This window comes from Taeniopygia guttata, chromosome 1A (assembly GCF_048771995.1).
Source record: "Taeniopygia guttata chromosome 1A, bTaeGut7.mat, whole genome shotgun sequence".
Taxonomy (NCBI): domain Eukaryota; kingdom Metazoa; phylum Chordata; class Aves; order Passeriformes; family Estrildidae; genus Taeniopygia; species Taeniopygia guttata.
Genome location: NC_133025.1, coordinates 2,450,314 through 2,470,892, shown reverse-complemented (window position 1 = coordinate 2,470,892; position 20,579 = coordinate 2,450,314). Strand labels below are relative to the sequence as shown.

The window sequence follows — 20,579 nt, the reverse complement described above, 5'->3', positions numbered from 1 at the left end:
CTCAGATCATCTCTATCCCTTGGGGGTGAAACACAGTTTTTTTGCCAACCAAACCATTTTTTAATCCTCAAAACAGGAGCACCTTAGGACAAGGACCGCGCTCATGCTTGTTGCAACACTTAAATCACCATAAAAATATGAAAATCTGATTTAGAGGACCACACAGGTCTTACCTTCTTGAGCTTCCCACTCTTGGTGCCCACAAAAGCCAGGGAATGGTTCTTGTAGACGTAGGCAATCACCGAGGTCATCCTGTCCCCATCCTCGGTGAAAATGGGGAGCCCTCGCACCATGGATGATACTCCCAAGGGGGCATTCATATCCAGGCCACAGAAATTGTCATCAATTGTTAACAGCTGCAAAGGAAGAAAGAAGAAGAGGGTAAACAGCTGAAGTCACTAAAATTTTTTGCCATTTGGGAAGTATCCATCTATTGCATAAGGTGGCTGTAATTTATGCAGGCTGACAAAAAAAATCAACAAGGACTGGAGAAAGAGGTGGAAAAAAGAAAAAACCTCTCTGAAGTTACACAATGAGTTACAGCCAGAAGCAGAAGTGGAAAGTTGGTTCTCCTGAATGACAGCCCAGCAGGATACATTACATGAAGCCTTTTTCCTACTGCTTTACCAGTCAGTTTTGCCAGTCAAGACTCACCAATCAAGTGAAAGTCTGCTGAAAATGTCTTAAACTTCCCTAAGTTCTGTCAAAAAAAAAAAAAAAAAAAGCAAACCATTCCATAGATCCAGAGTAAGAACCACTGAGCTAAATCTGCACTGGCAAATAAAATGGATCCTGACCTGTCCTCTGGACCCAGGATCCAACACTAAGGATCACATCTACAAAGCCTAAATAACCACTAAATAAATCCTAATTCTAAACTCAGTAAGGTTGCTTATGTTACATCTTGGAAATTATCATCCTCCAAGGTGTGTCCAGGCATTGTCCAAGCAAGAGATAGTCAGATGGTCAGCCCAGGCTAAATCTGTAGAGGAGACCATGGTAAGAATTAAATACCATGAATTTAAAGCCCTTTCCAGTACCTGATGAGGCTCCAAGAGAGCTGGAGCAGAACTTGAGACAAGGGATGGAGGGACAGGACAAGAGGCAATTGGTTTAAGCTGCTGGAGAGCAGCATAAGATGGGGAGAAATTTTTGGTTGTGAGGGTGGTGAGGTCCTGGCACCCATGGTCCAGAGAAGCTGTGGCTACCCCTGGAACCCTGAAGTGTCCAAGGCCAGGTGAGACAGGGCTTGGAGCAACCTGGGACAGGTGAAGGTAAGACCATGGCAGAGGGGTGGGACTGGATGGTGAGGGGAAAAAATGCTGTGAAAAGCCGGTGTCTATCTATCATAGCAGGCACATTCTCCTCTCTCTCAGGATTTTTCATAGAGAAAAATTCCTTGTTTTTCCCATGTGGAATGTGGTTGGAGAATTGTTTCCCTGGGGTGATTGCTTGGTTGGGTTCTGGTGAGGATTGTTTGAGCCTGATGGCCAATCCAACCCACCTGGGGCTGGACTCTCAGAGAGGGGCACAAGTTGGGAGTTAGTTAGATATGGTAGTTAGAAAAAGTAGGTTTGTAGTTTTAGTATCTCCTTTAAAACGTATATTAATGTATTATAATATAGCTATAATAAAGAAATCCTTCAGCCTCCTGAACTGGAGTCAGGCACCATCATTTCTTCCCACTGGGTTCATCTGCATTTACAATAGTCCATAAATGAGACAGAGAAGTTCTGCAACTTTATTCAAATAAATGGAGAGTGACCCCACTGGGACATACCCCCATGGGGTTTTTCTCTCGAGGTTTCAGAGGATGCAGCCTCCTTTTATCCCAAACTCACCCTCTTCCTTTCCCCAGTACCAGGAAGGTGCAGCCTTCCCAAACCACCTACCACATATCCCCCCTTGAACCCAGCATTTCCCCCAAAATTCAGCAGTTCTGGCTTCAGGGGATCCACCAGAAGTGCCACAGACTTTACCTGCACCCCTTTGTCCAACCCTGAAGTTCAGGAGTTCAAACCCTAGTTAAAATTCCCGGGTATCGTTTGTAGAGACATTTAGGCCCATTTCAAAGACCTTAACACCTACTCCTCCTAAAGACCCCTCACCCATCGAGTTGTTTGTAAGGACATTCGCACCCATGTTTCCTTTCTTGAAGGCACCTTCCAACCCAAACCATTCTGTGATTTAACTGGGATGCTGTAATTACCTGAAGAGGAGGGAAATTTCCACAGCTGCCACGGGGGCTTTCCAGCTTTTTTGTTTTTTGGGTTTTTTTTTTCATCAATACTGCTGCCTGAGCTCCAACATCCACAGCATTCGAACTCAGCAGCATTTTCACCAGGTAGATGCTCCACTGGGATCCTGTCACTTAAATGAATGTCATGTCCAGTTATAAAGGGCATTTCCTTGGGCTCCAGGGTGTTCCAGAAACACAGCAGGAACGTGGCACAGGCAGATCTTCTACCTTCAGGCACCATCAAGTCAGGTGAAGCTAATACACCTCACACCTCACTGAATAAATCAAATAAAACTCCAAATATCCCAGCACACAACTGCCAGAGCAGTTGGACTTTATTAACTTCTCTGGGGCCACTCACAGATTTCAAGTTAAGCATCCACTTAAAATGTTTTGCTAAAGCCTAGAAAAGCAATAATAAAGTGTACAGGAAGGTTGCCTAGTTGTGATATATCAGTACTAAAGGACCATGACAATTTTCTTTGAACATCTTCCTGGAAACACGGCTAAAAAAAGTGATGGTCCCTGCTTGAGCTCACGAGCAGTAAAAGCCCGATAGTTGATTCATTTTATCCTCACCCAGCAATTACAGGCAATAATTACAGATGGTTTTGCTGAATAGAAGAATAATGCATCCTAAATGTGTTTATAAATACATAAAACCTAGGAGGAATTCAAAGAGCCATTAGGAGGGATCAGCTAGCCTGAGCTCTGGCCTGCAGGAGTCATTAGTGTTTGTGGACTGCCCTTTTTAGCAGAGCTAAAACACAGGCTCAAAGAGCAATTAGGGAGCAGAGCAGCCTCCAGCAGCAGCAGGCAGGATGCTGCTAGTCCAAAACGACAGCAACAAGTCCTGGATAAATCTGCAAGCTCTAATACATGGAAATAAATCCATTATCAGCAGGAGAAAGGAGGTGTGTCAGAGAAAGAACCACCCAACCAAACTGGAAATGCACCTTCCAGCACAGCCAGGTGGCCACAAAACTACTCCAGATGATCCCCTCAGCACAACTGTACGGCCCCTTGATGTCCCTCCAACTTGAATTGTCCTATGGATGTAAGATCCAAGAATCCAGGTCTTTAAGTCAGGCCCAGTTTGCCCAGAAACTCTTAAGCTCAGAGATGAGCACAGTTCTCAGGGTCTGCTCTGCTGGGATGGCCCCAGGAGTGTAAAAGTCCTTTTTTCCCAGCTCATGCAGCCAAAGAAAGAGTCTGAATTCGTAGGATTGGCTGATCAAGGTTGTTTATTTTTCCTTATCTATAACATTCTTTCTCTGACCTGCTGAGCTCTGGCTAGCAAGGAGGCCATGGCAATCTGTGTGTTGCCTCAGACAGAGTTTACATTATATACTCAAAACTACGTGTACTATGTTTGCAATAATGTGCCAATACGTATCATCTATTTTGGACAGTGTGTCTCTACCTTAAACCAATAAAGTGTCACCATCACAGCAAGACATGGAGGGCAAGAAGAAGGAAAAGGTCAGGACACACCCAAATCCCTCCATCTTGTACCCCCTGAACCACAATCTAAAAAAACCCCAAAATCCTACTTTTTCACCCTGTGTAAATTCAACTACCACACTACTCAAACCCGTGTGGCTTGTAATCCCTCATACAGAGTTGGCAGCCTTTTCCATGGGCTAAAATAGAAGCCACAGGTGTTTTTGACTTCATGCCAAGGTCTCTGAGCCCCCTGCCAGGGTCTGGACACAGCCAGAGGGATGTCCTGGACTCCAACACACAATTTGTGTTTCAGGGGTATAATCAAACTGCCTCAGTGCTCACTCTGATAGCCTGACACGCTGAATAGAATCACTTCAGGCTGAAAGCAAGAAACTCCCAAACAGTGGAAAGATGGGAAAGGGAGGAAAGTTTCCAAGGAAAATAAGACAGCTTTCTTCACCACCAAGATGATGAAAAGCTTCATAGGGCTAGCAGACATCTTACCTAAGGTGCAGGGTGCAAAGCTCCATCCCAAACCAGAGAAAATTCCTCTGACAAACAGCAAAATGAGATTAATCCAGCAGAGCTGCCACAGTGGAAGGCATCCTCCCTGGATGAACACAGCCAAAACCAACCCCTCCAGCTGAAGCATTTGAGATCAGAAAGGATCCATACAATCATCTGGCTGCTTTTCTATCCAATCCAGATCCTCCCAACCCCAGGCAGGAGCCCGGGATGACACAGCCCCCAAAATCACAGCGTTAAGCACAAACACCTGTGGCTCATTTGCAGCCTGTTGAGATTTCATTAGTCTAATTGCCCCTGGGTAGGGCTCCAGGTGAACTCAGACCTACCCTTAATGGGGCTGATAATCCCACACAGACACAAAATTAAGTTTAAGCCTATTTTTATAACTTTTTTTCCTCTGACATTACTTACAGGAGAACACATCCTTATAGGAAGGACTTACACAGAAATAGGGGGGCAGATTTTTTAAAGAAGGTAGAGTCACACTAGGTTTAAAGAAGAAATTGTGATGAGGGTGGGGAGGCCCTAGATCCCTGAAGTGTCCAAGGCCAGGTTGGATGGGGCTTGGAGCATCCTGGGATAGTGGAAGGTGTCCCTGCCCATGGCAGGGGGTGGAATTTGATGTTCTTTAGGTCATTTGCAACCCAAACTGTTCTAGAACTCTGTGTCCACTCACGTGCTGCTGGTTGGGTGCCAGAGGAGCAATCACAGCGTTGTGGTTTGCCATAACCCTCCCCCAGGAACAGGAGCAAGGCCAGCAAGCCACACGCCACACGAAAACTATTTTCATTGAACATATTTGGGTTATTTCCTCTGGGGATCATCTGCCAAAAAAAAGCCAGCAAGCAAAACCCTACAAATAAACACCACCAGGCTCCTGCACAGCTGTGGCTCTCAGCAGCACACAGGCCTTTGTAGAAATACAGTCTTCTGCAGCAAAGAGAGACACGTAAGGAAGTTTGGATTTATGATGAAAGGGTCAGGAGTTGCAAGCACAGGTTTATTTTCAATTCCAGACACTCCTAGCAGCAATATAAAGTAGCCACGTTAAACTCTCTGGAGCTTCTCTGCCTGGCAATTTCATGTTAACGACTTTCCAGAATGAAGGAGGAGGTGAGGGCATGAATTCACTTCTAACGGTGGCTGGGATAGCAGGGAGAGGCAAAGGGAAGGTCTAAAGAGATGGGAATAATATCAGCAATTCTCACATCCCGAGCAGTTAAAATGCAACCCAGAAAGTCCCAGCCAGCAGGTAACTTGGAAGGAAACTGGACTGGGATCAATCACAGCATCATCATCCCACACAGAATTCCCACTTGCAAATGAGGGAATGTTTCTCACCACCACCCTGCCCCAGGGAAACTGAGAAGCACAGGTTTGTAAGGTGCTCTGCACAGCCAAATTACCTTTATCTGAGATGGATTGGCAGCTCCCAGGGTATAAATAAATGCCCTTCCCAGCCCCACCAGCTGCCTCTCTACCTGGTTGTGTTCTTCTCCTGCCACCTCTGCCTGTGTCACCAACCATCTGCAGCCGTGACACCGTGGCCAAGTGTCACAGTCACCACTGAAATAGGAAGGATGAGCAAAAGAATGGCCCTGATTTACAGGATTCTGGCAGGCGTTTCCCTTCTCCAGGATTAAGCCTATCAAATAAATAATTAACACATCCAAGCCCTCCTGGACAGGATGGGTTTACAAAGCTGGTGCTGGCTCAGTCCTGGAGGGATTGGCTGAGCCCCCAAAACCCCCAAATTCAGCAGGAGGGTTGGAGATTTGATTGCATCACCTCCTTCCCTGTCCTCATCTCATTCCCAGCAGGAGCGAGCACCAAACGTCAGGGGACATGGGCAAACAGTGCTCATAACACACCAATTGTCCCTTAAACATCTGCTTTCACTGTTTGCCTCTGAAACAGCCTCTGATAATCAAACACAGCTTAATCCACATTTGGGGAAGAGCCTCGATAAAGGATTAGCCACCCCTCACTCCTCCTTGCTTTCACTCCAGCAGAATCTTCCTCCTCAATCAAAGCCCTTTTTTCCCAGCTATCTCAGCAGGCTCCAAAGCAATTCCACAGATTCACCAGGGATAAAGGCTGTCCCAGTGGCCAAGTCTTGCCTTTGATTTACAGCTAATACCTAACAGCCCTGTCTCCATGTGGTGGCAGGTACTTGGCTCCTCTCTCCTGTTATCTCAGGCTTGGCTGGTGCAGAGGATGGAGGGAACACACATTAATGGATGGCTGTGCTGCCAGCAGGGCCAGGGAGCCAGCAGCAGTAAGAAATCAACAGTTACAGGCTTTTGAGTCTTTGCAAGGAGACATCCAAGGTCTTTTCCCTCACCTGACTACAGGATCTCCTTTCCTGCCTGACTGCAAGGGCTGAGTGAGGCTGAAGGTGGGCACATGTCCACTCTATAGGATATTTTAAAATCTAGAGAGATGGAAGACACAGAAAAACCTCTCAGCAGGAACTTCATGGTATTTGAAGAAACACAAGCTAAGAAATTTAAGGTTTAGGACGCCTGGAGCAGGGGTGAACCATAAATCCCCACAGTGTGGAGCTGGAAATAATGGAAACCATCTCCCTGCAAACCACAGGACTTTAAATTCCAGCAGCAGCAGGATGGTACCCAAGGCTTGTGCTTCTCCTGTTTGCCTGCACACAGTGTTTTGATGGTTTGAGCATGGTTTGAGTGCAAGGTGAACTCCTGGTTGGATGCTGCTTTGCCCTGCCCATGGCATTAATCCTTGGCATTCCTGAAGCTGGATGGACTCTCCCTCCTGCAGTATCTCTGCTTCTGGCCATTCTGCCTTCTGTGAAATCAGTGGATTTTGGTCCAGCTGCCCTTTCTCCCCACAGAACCTCAGCAGAACCATCAGGTTGCATCCTGCTGCTGTGCTGAGCTGTGAAATCCCAGTGCAACATGGACAGGGCCCCTCTGGCTTTCCCCTCCTGCCACCTTATTCCTGGAATTTGATGCCTGTCACTGCCCTCCCCATCCCAGCCTTTCCTGGCAGTGGCTCAGGAAAAGGCAGCAGGTTTGCCTGGTTGCAGACCTTTGTCATCTACAGTTCAAAAAGAGATGGGCAGTGACCAAAGATAGCACAGATCACCAACCCACCCCTCTTCAGTGGCTGGTTTGGAGTCTAATGACCTCCAAAAATACCCAGCCCTGTTTCCTCAGGGTGCTCTGTGATATAACAGAGGCTGGATCGAGAGCCAGCATTTGGAAATACATTTTAATTGCACGCTGCTTTTCACTTGTGCACCCACAGCAGTGGTTACTGTGCAATTACATGTCACCATATGCAAATGACAGTGCAGTTACAGTAACTTTACCAATTACAGGGAAATTACACCCACTATGCTGAGAGGTTTTTGTTCAGACACCGTTCAGGAACGCAAGAACAAGAGGGAAGGTTACTCAAATTGACTAGAACTGGTTCAGGCATTTGGTTTCTAGGTCTGTAGTTTAAGCATCAGTTCAAGGACTGGTGTCAAGTTTCCAGAGTGCTGCAGAATCTTAATGGAGTACAGACTTTTTATGCCTGCATTTATGTTCCTGCTCTGCTGGGAGTGTAAGGCTCCCCAACAGTCTACACCATGTTCCTCCACGTCGTAAAATTTGCAATTTCCTGAAGAGGAGGCTGCCTTTCTTGCAGAGAGCAACAGGTTCCTTTAGTCTTCAGGCCTTTTCCTCAGCAGAGCTGGGTGATTATCAGTAATTGTGGATAAAAGGAATTGTGCTGTAAATTTATGCTATAAATGTAACATCCTCCAAGTGCTGCCTTTCCAAGTGATTGCAGTGCCCAAAGATGTGCACAAGCTAAATCCATTAGTGAGCCCCTCCAAATTTTCTAGATCCCAGTAATACAAAATTTAAACAATCTGGCTGCTTTCCTTACTTTTTGTGTCACACCTTGGAGTTTGTGTCACACCTTGGACCCTATCACATCCATGGCAACACAACTGCAAAGATTATTTTTTTTTTCCTTGTTGCCTATCTCTGGTTCTCACTTTTGCTGGGACTGCTCTGGAAGCAGCACTGGGCTGCTGTGGGCTCTGAGCAACCTGCTCTAGTGGGATTTGTCCTGTCCATGGCAGGGGGGTGGAACTGGATGAGTTTTAAGGTCCTTTCCAACCTAACCATTCTAAGATGCTGTGATTAGAGGGAAATTGTTCATATCCCCCATGAAGGAAAGTCATATTGTGATTTAAGTGGTATTTCCAGTGCCTTGGTTAAACCCCAGAAGTCTGGTGTAGGCACAGAGAAGGGACAGTACCTCCAGCAGCAATGCAGACCGAGATAATAAAACATAATAAATAAAATATTCCATTCATGGAGATCTTCCCATTCCAAATCCCAAACATCACTGTGTCGGCCAAATCTCCCTTTTGCATATTGCATTTCCACCTCTTCAGAAAATTTCCAGCATCACAATTCAGAATCTCAGCACTCCAAGCCATGGAGGTGGGGTGGAAACCACACCCCAGAGTTGTGTGGCCACTGAGGCTCATTCCTACAAGCCAGAAGGATGGATGTGACCTGAAGAGCAGCAAGTGGGACTGTAAAAGGTGCAAAAGGAAGCTGAGCTTTCCTGTGGTCCCATAAACTTCCCCTTGCTGGCTCAGAGGATCATAGGGCTGAGGCGTTGAAGGATAAACAGAAGAATATAAATCTCCGTGGCTCTCAGATCAGTGCTTTGAAAAATTCACTTAAAATTTTTCACACCCCAAAAAAAAGAGATTATTGAGTGTGGAGACTCTGCCTTTGAAACTGCCACGGACTGTTGGGTAAATAAGCATTTAGGGATCTTTCAAAAGGGAAGTATTGATCAAATAAGCTGCTAGAGCCCTTCTGTAAAAACTTACTCCAGCAGCAAAGCTCTGTTACACACCTGAAACATAGCAGCACTGATATTCTCTGGTGCTGCTGTGGCTGACAGGGGAAGAATGAGTCCCAGAGAGATGAAATCTTAGGTGAAAAGGGAGTTTTTTGTAAGCAGAAAGACACTTTCGAGAGAAGGTGCTGCATTTCATCCTAAAGGATGTCCCATTTCCCTGATCAGCCCTCTCATTCCTATTGAATGCACACCAGCACCTGGTCAGATAAAGTCTGGATGCCTCCTTTTGCTGGCACCACCAGCAATTCACTGCATCAAATTGCTATAATTGTTATTTTGTTACACAGGGGAAAAAAAAGTCATCATTTGGACTGCAAAGTGCCACCCGCGCCAACAACGCTGCAGAAATGAAACAACAAAACTGCTTTGCATGCAGGCAACACCTTCACCCCGAGAGCCCTGAGCCTTTGAAAAGCATTAATTAAGCCTCACCACGGTCCTGAAAAGGTGATTTAAGTGCTGTAATGAGTGAGATGTATGTGCTGCTGCTCTTCAGCACCGGGAAATGGTGAGAGTTCGGCTTGCTCAATAAAGGAGAGTCGAGATCCAGGGCTGGCATCTGTATCAGGGCGAATCGAGATGTGTCTGGTCCCATCATCTCACAGAAGATGAATTTAAAGAAGGCTGGTTATCAGTTTAAACAGCAAACTAAAGCACTCCAGCCCTGAAAGGGAAGATCTCCCACTTGTAGCTGCTTATCTGAGCAGATCGAGGAATTCAGAGCGTTTGTACCAACGTGAACTCACTGAAGCTCCAACTGGTCCCAAATCTGGAAGCAGGACTGAGCAACTGGGAGGCTGCAGCCAGCCCTGGGAGCAGGGACACCATCACAATCACAGCCCTGTTTTTTCCTGCAGTGGGATCCCCAGCAACAACCCCAACCCAAGAGTACCAGGTCATTCCTTCATTAGGAGGAGTGAATTTTTATTATTCCCTTCTGCACATTCCCTCTGCCTCTCCCACTCTCTCTCCTTGTCTAAATACGTGCCTGGCTAATATTGCTTGTTTACAGGATAAATCAGCTGTACAAATCCTATTATAATTTGGATCACTGACAATGACGGGTAATGACATTGAAACGGGGAAATGCAATGTTGTTCCTACTGATCTAATGTCACCCACATGTTCCATCAGCTACACCAGCTCCCAGTGCTGCATGGAGGAAACAGAGGGAACTCTTTACCATTTAGTTTCAGTCTTGTTTGGCTGTCTTGCCTTTTCTAGTGTTGAGCATTTCTTTAAAAAAAGAATCATCGGATGGCTTGGCTTGAAAGGGACTTTAAAGACCACTCAGTCCCACCCCGTGCCATGAGCAGAGACACTTTTCACTGGATCAGGTTGTTCAAAGCCTCATCCAGACTGGCCTTGAGCACTTCCAGAGATGGAACTCCAGCTCCATCCTGAACCTGGATACAGCTACTCAGCTAGGTCTGTGCTGGCTCTGAAAGCACCAAATTTTGTCTGAAAGTTGTTGCCAGGCTACCCAAAGATTGTCCTATTCATGATAAAATGCTTCTCAAACAAACTTAGAGCAAAACCTATGTCCTACAACAGCAAAGCCATGCAGGTGCCAGGCTGGGAGTGTCTGGGGTAGAAATATGGTCAGATGTGATTCAGGCATCTCTCTGTGAGTAAAACAGCTTTTTTCATCTCCATCTCCACACTATCCAGTCCTCCAATATCTGTGTTATCCTACCAGGTACAATAGGAACCCATCCATGCAATTTGGATAAATAGAAACATTTCAGGGAGGGAAAAACAAATAAGTCTTATGTTATACTCCTGGAATATAAATAAACAGACACACACATCAGATCACTCCCGGAGGGTGAATATCTTCACTGAGCCTCCAAGTTCTGAGACAGAGCCTGCACTGTGTTTCACCCTGACAGCTCCACTGGCATCAGGCGAGGGAGGAAGGGTCTGTGTAGGATTTATCCCAGAGAGCAAAGCTGAATCCAGCACCCCCTCGACCCTCTCCTCAACAGAATGGGCATTGTACAACCTCCCTTCTCCGGCTGCTTTAAATAGCATCAGCCTCATCAAGGGAGCTGGAGTCATTTTGCTTCTGGCTCTTCCAGGACATCTGGGATTTGCTTTCTGCCTTTTTTTTTTTTTTTAATAATTAAATTTAAAAAAACCCCTCTTGCACAAGCATTCCCCTTGGCCTGCCAGGCGACCTCCTGGCGAGGCAACGCGAGGTCAGCTCCGCGAAGTCGCCGATCTCCTGGCGGGGAAGAGAATGTGAGCAGATCATGTGGAGGCCTCCAAAAATGCAAAGCTGAGCCACAGACGACCGCAGGGCTCGACCACAGAAGAAAACAGCCTGGGTTGCTGGCAGGGGAAGCAGCAAAGAGCAGTTCCCAGAAATAAATCTAATTGTCCGTGCGGCAGGGAGCGCGGGGAGGCGGCGCGGGCAGGGATGGAGGAGCTGGCACTTGGCTCACCTGCCCACCAGGGACCAGCAGGACCTGGGGTGGTGCTGAGCTGCTCAGGCAGAGCCAAAGTGGTGCAGAAATGGGAGGGATGGTGGGGGAGGCAGCTGTGCCTGGAATATCTCAGCAGCCATGGGTCCTGCTCTGCCCTCAATGAACATTTTGTGCGAGCGGGGTCACCCAGACGTGAGAGAACAGCTCTGTGAGAGGGTTTGGCACCCAGCCACTTCAAGGCAGAGGGTTTCCTCCTGGTTTATGCTTTGGAAGGAAATAAATGGTTTTGGGAAGGTTGTTTCCAATGCATGTTTGGGTTTTTTCCCCCAGGACAAGGAGAGGTTTCATGATGGGGTGTTTCAGGTTGAAGGTAATTAATTACTGGCAGAATTCTTTCTGCATCCACTGGTCAGGCAGTATCCTTTCAAGGACAGGTGTTTAATACTGAGAAACCTATTTAATACCTCAAATGCAATCATCCTCTCCACGCAATTAGGCCCTGATTTACAGCTCTTAAGTGCAAGCTTCTGTTGATGTAGGGGATTAAGAGTTTTTGTTTTGCTCTCCCTCAGAGCACCCAAAGCCACGTTTTTCCCTGCCTGGAGCACAGAGCACTTTGCAGAGGCAGGGACCTGTCCTTACCCCTGCTGGCTGAGGTGGCACCTGGGAGAGAGAACCATCGCCCAGGGCAAAGAGATGCACCCACACTCTGCCTGAGCTCACCTCACAGAGGGGAGAATTTTCCAATCCCAGTTCAGAGAGGGCAGGACTTTACTGGGTGCACCGGAGACATGAACTCAGCTGCTCTCCAAAGAGCACGGCCCCAGACATCTCTGGCCACTTCCACCACAAGCATGAGAAATACCAGCTGTGTTCCTGAAGAGAGCTCCCTGAGCTGCCTCATGTGGGGATTTCTGTCTGTGGAAGTTTGTCACTCCGAGCAGAGCCAGCTTTGCAGGGGAGGTGATGCTCAGACCTGCTGGAAATGAAGGTGCAGAGGGAGATTTGCAAATCCCAGAGCTCAGCTGCAGAAATCCTGAGCCAGAGCCTTGTCAGATTATACCCTTTTTTGACTTAGAGATGGGGCAACTGAGAGGTGTTTTAAAAACTTTTATTTTCCGTCTCATCAGAAGGGTGAGACAATACAGATGTTATAACTCACTCTTAGCACAACCAGAAGTGATTGTGTCCCTCTCCCTCCCCAGCTCAGATTCCAGCCCCAGTGTGGGCAGGAGGACACTTGTCACCTCTTATCACAGCTGCTGGCCCAGCAGAGCACACGCCACGCACGGCATCCAACACAAACCGATGTGACCAAGTGCACAAACACAGATCTGGCAGCCAGCAGCCTGTTTGCTCCGGCTCCCAGTCTCCAGTGAGCATTCCCAGAGAGGCATTACAGCATTGCTGAGGGTACTGCCCTTCCAAAAACTGAACTTTATCATTTTTGTAGGGGTTTCCTGCTCTTATTTGCATTTTCAGAGGAAAAAGAAGAAAATGCTGTTAAAAATTGACCAAGAACTGACCTCACCTGCTCACAAACCCTTTGAATCAGAAACACCAGCCTGTAAAACTTGGAATAAAGATGTGTACACAAAATTTTTGCGTGGTCTGTTCAGCTGGGACGAGCAAAAAGTGCTGTTGTGCAAGCACCAGTGGCACTGACACACACAAAGGGATTTACTTAGGATAGCCCAGCTGGCAAACAGGGAGACTATGAGGTAAAATGAAACTGATAACTCATCCCTGTGATTGATCCATTCCCCTGGGAAAGAGTCAGGCTCACGTACTCACCAATCCAGCCAGGAGAAAAGGGCAAAATGCCAAAGCATGGACCTCCTTCCACACCTTCCTCTTCCCCAGGACTAAGCAAAAGCTAACACTCCTTTTTCCCAGCCTTTCTCTTTTAATGGAAAGTGGGAGAAATGACAGATAGGGATGACAATTCCTGCTTTTTTGCTTGTAAAGTGATTTTTTCCCTCGAAACACCCCTTCTTTCCAGCAGCTCCAGCTGGTTCTTCTTTCTAAATGACCCTGTTCTTCTGCCTGGCATGCCAGAGAGGAATGTAAGAGCAAGGAAGAGATTTCCTCCTGCAACAGATGGGCACAGCACTAAGATCCAGGAGACCCTGGGCTACAAATTGCATTTTTGTGCCTTAGCCAACCCCCCTATAAAACAACCTCCTGCTGCTCCCCATCCTGGTGTCTCAGAGGTGCTCTGTGTCCTGGTAACACCATGGATGATGAGCACAAGCCTGGGAGGAAGAGGAATATGAAATAGGCTGAAAAATCTCAGCCAGGAGTCAAGCTGACTGTCCCATACCTTACACAAAGTCTTTCCACCAGTTGAGATGGAAATGGCCCTTCCTAACCTGGTGGGATGGAACAGGAGGGAGCCCAAGGGTCATCCCCAAGGAGAAGGCAGTGTTCATCCCAACGCTGCCAAAGGAAAATGTCTGTGCACCCAGCTGGCCTCCAAACGTGCCCAGCATGGAAGGACTAATCCAAAAACTCCTCCTGAATCCAGCTCAACCCTGTGACAACAGCAGTGATTGCTTGGAGGGCATTTGGGATGGGCAGGGGATGCAGGGACAGCAGGAGAGAGCAGGAGAGAGCAGGAGAGCAGGAATAAATACTCAAGGAATAAATGCATGGAGATGGTGCAGGACTCTCAGAGATTTCACCAGCAGCATCTGCAAAGAGGGTTTGGGGAGTTCCCAACAGCCACCAGAAGCACAGGAAGCCTTCACAGCCAAGTCACTCGTCAGACAATGGCTTGGGACCCAAACATCCACTTCTGGTAGCAAAGTGTTGGGAAAATATTGCCCAGCTCTTCACACAAGGTCTTTTGTTGGCCAGCCAGCTTTGAAAACATTTCTGTTCTCCCCCAAGTGACAGCTCTGCCATGAAAAACAGGAAGAGACTGAATACAGCAATTTAAACAGTCAAACCCCATTTCCTGCCAAAAGGAAAGGAAAATACCAGCAAAAGGCAGAAGCCAGGCAGGAGCTGGGGACTGACACTTTGATTATCTTGGAGAGATATTGGTGCTGCATATCTGGTGGAAGCTGCAGTGGTGAAGGTGACACCTTTTCATGGCAGGGACTGGAGTCTCTTAGTCTGGGAGGTGGATCAGGCCAGGATCTCCCAGGAGAACAGCTCTGGGATGTGAGCAGCTCCTGAGCTGACAGCTGGGGTTAAATGCCAGCAGCACCCCGGGTTTGGGACTTCATTGTCAGCCAAAGTTCCAGCAGGATCCCTGCTCCTCTCCATCTCCCCACAGCCCTGACACCCTCAGGCTGCTTTGGGGTCAGTCTCCAGTACCCTCCTCTGTCAGAGCTCAAAATGTCCCTCAGACATTTTTGGAGGTTCCAGGACCAGGTCAGAACCATTTGAGACCCTGGCAGGCAGCTGGAAACAGCTGTGATTTTGGGTTTGAGCCATGGAACGATTTACCAACCTTGCAGGAAGAACAAGAAGTCACAAAAGTTTAGATATTAGAGTAGAAGTAGTCACAAAGTAGAGGGAAGAATTTTTGAGTGCTGCACAGGGGGGTTTTGGTTTTGTACATGGGGGTCAGAGGTTTTAAGATGGAGGGGTTTGGGCCTGCCCTGTCCTCCCTCTTTCTTCTTCCTTACCTCCATGTTCTTGGTGATGTTGGCACTCACAGATTGGTTTAGAGTAGAAAAGCACCATTTAATAGAGGTAATAGGCATTGGGGAAAAACTGTAACCATGTAACACGTAATGTACCATATAAAAGATAGAAAAGCACCATTTAATATAGGTGATAGGCATTGGGAAAAACTGTACCCATGTAACATGTAATGTACCATATAAAAGATAGCAGCAGCCCTGGGTGGGGAAGGGACCTTTAAAGTTCATCTAGTCCAGCCTCCTGCCATGAGCAGGGATAAATTCAACCAGCTCAGGCTGCTCCATTACAACATTTATGAAGGACAGTGAAACCACAGCCTTCTTCACCCAACATGAAGCTGGATTTCTGTTCTAAGAAGACTGTTTTTTCCCCTCCAGAGCAGTCCTGCCTTTGCCAACATCCTGCATGTCCACGGGGTTTGAAGGTGCCCTCTGACTGAGTAAGCAGGAAGGGTTCAGTATCCAGAGAGGAGATTTAGATTCCACATGAGGGAAAGCTTCCTCACAGCTCAGACAGATTTTAGGGAGAGAGAGGAATCTCCATAGCCAGAGGTTAAGAACAGGTGAGACAAACATCTGTCAGAAGCGTTATAAGTAGGGCAGAAGGGCAAATCAGATGACCTTATAAGAATCCTTTTTTTCCCAGCCTCATTTTTCTCTGATTATATGAATTTCTAAGCACTTGGGGTCAAGTGTACTGCTTAAATATAAGCTATTATCCTGCTTTTGCAGAGAGGTATTACCTGAGACCATTCATCACCTGAGTGAACATCCCCAATTTGCAAATCAACAGCCCAGACGTAAAAATCTATCATTTTTTTTTTCCATTTATGCTGAAGATGAATGGGAGGACAGCTGTAACACAGGGGTGGGAGGGGAATGAACACTGAGGATTCTCCATTCATCTCTGGACTTTCACCTTTCCCACTCCAGAAATTCTGCTATCACGCTGCTGACATCTACAACAGGCATGGGGCAACCAAAGGATCATCACAGAGTTTTTTTTTGGTTTTGTCTTTGCCTTGACCTTTGCAAACCAGGCAGGAACAAGTCTCCAGGACATCCAACCCTGCAGGACATCTGGGGAACCAATGCCTCTCGCTGAATACTGACCATGAGACAAAGTTTGTCCAGCCAAGGTCTTTCCTGACCTCAAATCTCTCAGCTCCAGATGTAACCAAGCTGCCTGACCAGAGGAGCTACAGAATCTGCTGCTGGGAACCGGAGCACTGGTCCCCCACATCCCTGGAATTGTTTGTGTGCACACTGCAGGTTAGGAGAGTTGTGCTGGGAATTGTCCCCAGGAGATTTCTCTATCCCTGAAATAGCCTTGGGCAAGCATTACACCAAGGCAGGAGTAGAAGTATCCAGTCATGAGAATTCCCTTTGAGTCAGTTATTGCCCTGTTAGAAATATTAGAAAAATTTAGAATAAAAGCCAGACTTGATAGGCAAGGACAGAGCAGTGAACCCATCTTCTCAGTCCTGCAGCTAATACCACCAAGAATCACAGAATGGCTCGGGTTGAAAAGGATCTTAAAGATCATTCAGTGCCACCCCCTGCCATGGGCAGGGACATCTTCCACTGGGATTTAGAGAATCCCAGGTTGCCCCAAACCCTGTCCAGCCTGGCCTGGGACCCTTCCAGGGATCCAGGGGCAGCCACAGGTTCCCTGGGCAAGCTGTTCCAATGCCTCACTACCCTCTGTGTAAAGAATTTCTCCCTAACACCTAATCCAAATCTCTCCTCTGTCACTTCGAAATGCCCAGTGCCCAGCACATCAGCCAGACCTGTTCTCATGCAGGATTGCAGCTGCCAAAGGCAGGGCAGCAAAGCTGAAGTTCAGCTCCAGCCTGGACCATAGGCAGGTTAAGCCTCTGTTTGCACCACAGAGAAACATTTGACATCCCCACAGACGTGGGGAAAGGCTCACTGATGGCTCTGAAATTGGTTTTAGAGCTGCTTCTGACACATGTGCTAAGTGGCAGAGCAGCAGTGCTGGGGCTTGGCTGGCAAGCAGGACATCAGCAGAGGAGAGCAGGATCTCACAGACACACATCCAGACTCCAAAATACTTCACCAACCATCCAATATTTTCCAGGCTTAGAGGCTGGACTCTGCAACCCCTTTCAGCAGCCAAGTCACTAATACCTCTTCCCTCAGGCAGCACAGCTGATCTCAGGCAGGGCTTGCCAGCAGCTCTAAGCAGGCTCATTTAAGGAGAGGACAGCCTACTTAGCTACACACTTCAGACTTCCTGCTTTTAATTCAAGCATCTCCAGCTTCTTTTGCAGTGTCTCTGATTCACAGTGAAGATGTGCACTCATAAATATGCTCTAACACTTTTCCCCACCCTGCCCTCTCTCCCAGCTCTGCAGTGCTGTCCCTACTCAGTCTGACACCAGTTTTCTTGGTTTGGGACTCACCCCATGGGACCTAAGAAAGCTGTTGGGCTCTTTTGCTCCTGTCTAAAGCCACAGAAGGCAGGGCTGAGAGATTTCAAACCTAATTGGAAAGGTCCAGCACTGCAAATGTTAGTGTGGAGCACGAGCAGACTAAATATGCAAATGCATGGAAAGGCTTAAGAGCCCAGGAAAGAAACTCCAGTGGGAAGCTCCCAGCTTAAATCTAAAGGCAGCTCTTTGAACGTGCACAGGCCTTGCGGCTAAACAAAAAAAATCAAAGCCAGATTTGGGCACAGCCTTTCTCCCTGTGCAGTGCTCCACAGGGAGCTTTGCAGGTCTAGGCAGAGATCCCAACTGAAATCAAGGACTTGTCCCTTCAGTGTGGGAGAATGAGAGCAGAGCAAGGTCAAGCAAGGACACTGAGGGGTGTAAAAGGGAATTAGGGCAGAGTAAGGCAGGATCAGTGTCCTTGCAGTGAGACTCCCATCCACATTACTCATGGTCTGTCCTTGTCCCGCCAGGGAGCATCAGAAGAATCCCTCAGCAAACAAGGCTTGAGCACTGAGGAGCAAACCCATCTCCTGAGCACTGCCTGCCTGGAGATTTCGGGGCAGGAAAGCACTCTGGCATTTCTCCCTATTCCCTTTGCTCGGACTGGAACTCGCCTCTCACTTGAAAGAGCTAATTAAGGGTGGGAATCAAAGCCTGGGGAAGAGGCTCCTGCAGCCCCGGGTGTGGTGCTGGCTGTAATGCCCATGCCTGTGCCTGCCATCAAAGCCAGCCCTGTGCACATCCCTGCAATGGCACTCGCAATAAACCGAGGCAATTTCTTCGGACCATTCGTAGGTCAGGCAGACCAGCCTCTTCCCCAATCCTGCCCTTAAATCTTGCAGTGTTTAATCCTTGCTCTGCAGCCAGGCCTTTATTTCTCAGTGCAGAGCTGGCTGGAGACCGGAAGGAAAGAGGCTTTGATGGTTAATGACCACTGCTTCTCAGCCCTGGAAGAAATGAAGCCCTGGCTTCATAAAGTTCCCTGAAATAAATCCTTCCCCAGCTACAGCCCAGGGAAGCATACACAGCACACACAGAAACTGGCACGAGCCACTGACATCTCTAGGTGCTGTTTTGGTTTAGGTTTGAGCCGAGAGTACACCTGGTCTAAGTGGTTTCACACCTGTGATTTGCACCATGAAGTAACTACAACAGGCGTATTCCTCCTCAATATTCCAAGGTCCCTTGGGTTAGCTCATCAGCAAACACAGCGTGTCTGCTTGTTCTGATACCTTCACCAGCTTGTCCATGAGCTAACTGGGGCATGAACTGGTTAAATGGGGTGGTGTGGTGAGCTGGAGGCAGAGCCAGCACTGGTACAGGCAGTCTCAGCTCCTTGGGCTCTGCTTTAAGGTTGGTTATCTGATGACAAGGCCTGTTAATGCTTGAGGAGGGCAAGGTGGGGTGCTCAGGGGCTTCACTTACCGCGCTGCTACAGGGAATGTCCTTGACCTTGAGCCAGGCCAGGTCTAACGTCCCCTCTCCCCTGTAGCAGGACTGAAGCCTGTCCTTGATGCGGTCGTTGATGTTTTTCAGGACAAAGATGCAAAGAGCAGACTCATCCAAGGACTTCATCTTCCTTTTCTGCCCCTTGGAGAAGACTGTGAAGAGGATATCATCCTCGGGGCCAACGCCCAGCGACCTGGCCAGGATGGCTCCAGCCTTTGACAAGTAGGCAGCCTGGAGCAATCGATATTCCACCCCGTTCTTCTCGCAGCCAATGGGCACCTCCACATAGGAGTTAAAAGCTGTGTCCTCCTTGCAAAGCCGCACCAGCTTGGAGGTATAAACCTGCTCCTTTGTGGTGGAGCCGGGTGGGGAGATCATCTCAGGCTGCAGAGTCAGGAAGTAGACAAAGTTCCCACTGCTGAAGCCGTAGATGTAGTAGATATCGAAGTCGGGGATGATGGTAAAGGTGTCTGAGGGGATCTTGATCATAGAGGCCACAAACTCATCGTGAAAGACATACGCAAACATCCCATCAGCCTCAGAGTTCTTGGTGAGCTTTCTGCTGGAGATGGTGGGGAAATACTCCGGTTTGCCATCCACGGCCGTGGCGATGAACAGCTTGTCGTCCATGTTGCTGTAAGAAACGATGACTCCAAAAACAGAGCCACTCTCGTTCACCCCAGAGAGGTAATGCTCCTTCTTGTGGAAGGGTTCTCCCAGCTTGAAGAGGTCATCCAGCCTCAGGAGCTTGCAGATGCCCTGGTACAGACTCCCACAGGCTATCAACCGATTCTCCTTGTAGTCTATGAGGAGCATTTTGTTTATGTTGTTGGTGGGCGTCAAGGGTTCGTTGCAGGTTTGGACTATCCTGGGAGGATAACACTTGGGATTGTCATCATCAGGACCAGTCTCGTGGGTCACCAGGACCTTCAGGTCGCTGGAGAGTTTGTAGATCCTGTTGACAGCCCCCAAGTAAATGTGCCCAGTCCTTTCATCCACCACCAAGTGGTTGAAGTTTCCCTCTGCTTGCTCTCCAGTGAAGGTGATGAAGGGTCTCTTTGGATGGGGTGGCTGCTGTCTGCCAAGAGGTGACACTGTGGTGGACAGCAGGAGGTGGGAAACCAGGCAAGTCCATTTCCACATGGCCGGCGACATGATTAGAGAGGTTTGTATTCCCAAGGCAACAAGGATTAGAAGCTGTAAAACTCTTCAAAACACCAATTCCCTGGCAGATTCTGTCCTACAAGCAGAGAAAAAAGAAAACAAAAGTACATTACTATGGAGTATTCCTTCCTCCTCCCTCCTTCACAACCATGCCATCATCAGAGCGTATTTAATTGCTAATCCTCCCTTTCTCCACTCTGAGCTCTCTACTTAAAACCAGCACAAAGGGAGCCCTCCTGACAGAAAAGATGCTGGGAGAAAAAAGCAGAAATCACACAGCAGAGTAATAAATCAGCACCCTTTT

At 47.8% G+C, this 20,579-nt stretch overlaps 1 protein-coding gene across 5 annotated transcripts in view; it reads right to left on the bottom strand.

Annotated features, from left to right (window-relative positions):
* The window catches only part of PLXNA4 (plexin A4), a 467,181-nt gene that overhangs the window by 416,475 nt on the left and 30,127 nt on the right, over positions 1-20,579 (bottom strand). For 4 of the 5 annotated variants that reach the window (XM_072918513.1, XM_030289996.4, XM_041720978.2 and 1 more), the window contains exons 2-3: positions 19,088-20,351; positions 174-356 (exon numbers count right to left, since the gene is read on the bottom strand). In XM_072918513.1, the coding sequence (XP_072774614.1) occupies positions 174-356; positions 19,088-20,266 (1,362 nt within the window). In that variant the 5' untranslated portion in view covers positions 20,267-20,351. Of the gene's footprint in view, positions 1-6; positions 357-19,087; positions 20,352-20,579 lie in introns of those variants that run through there. The other variant, XM_072918521.1, reaches the window with a different exon arrangement.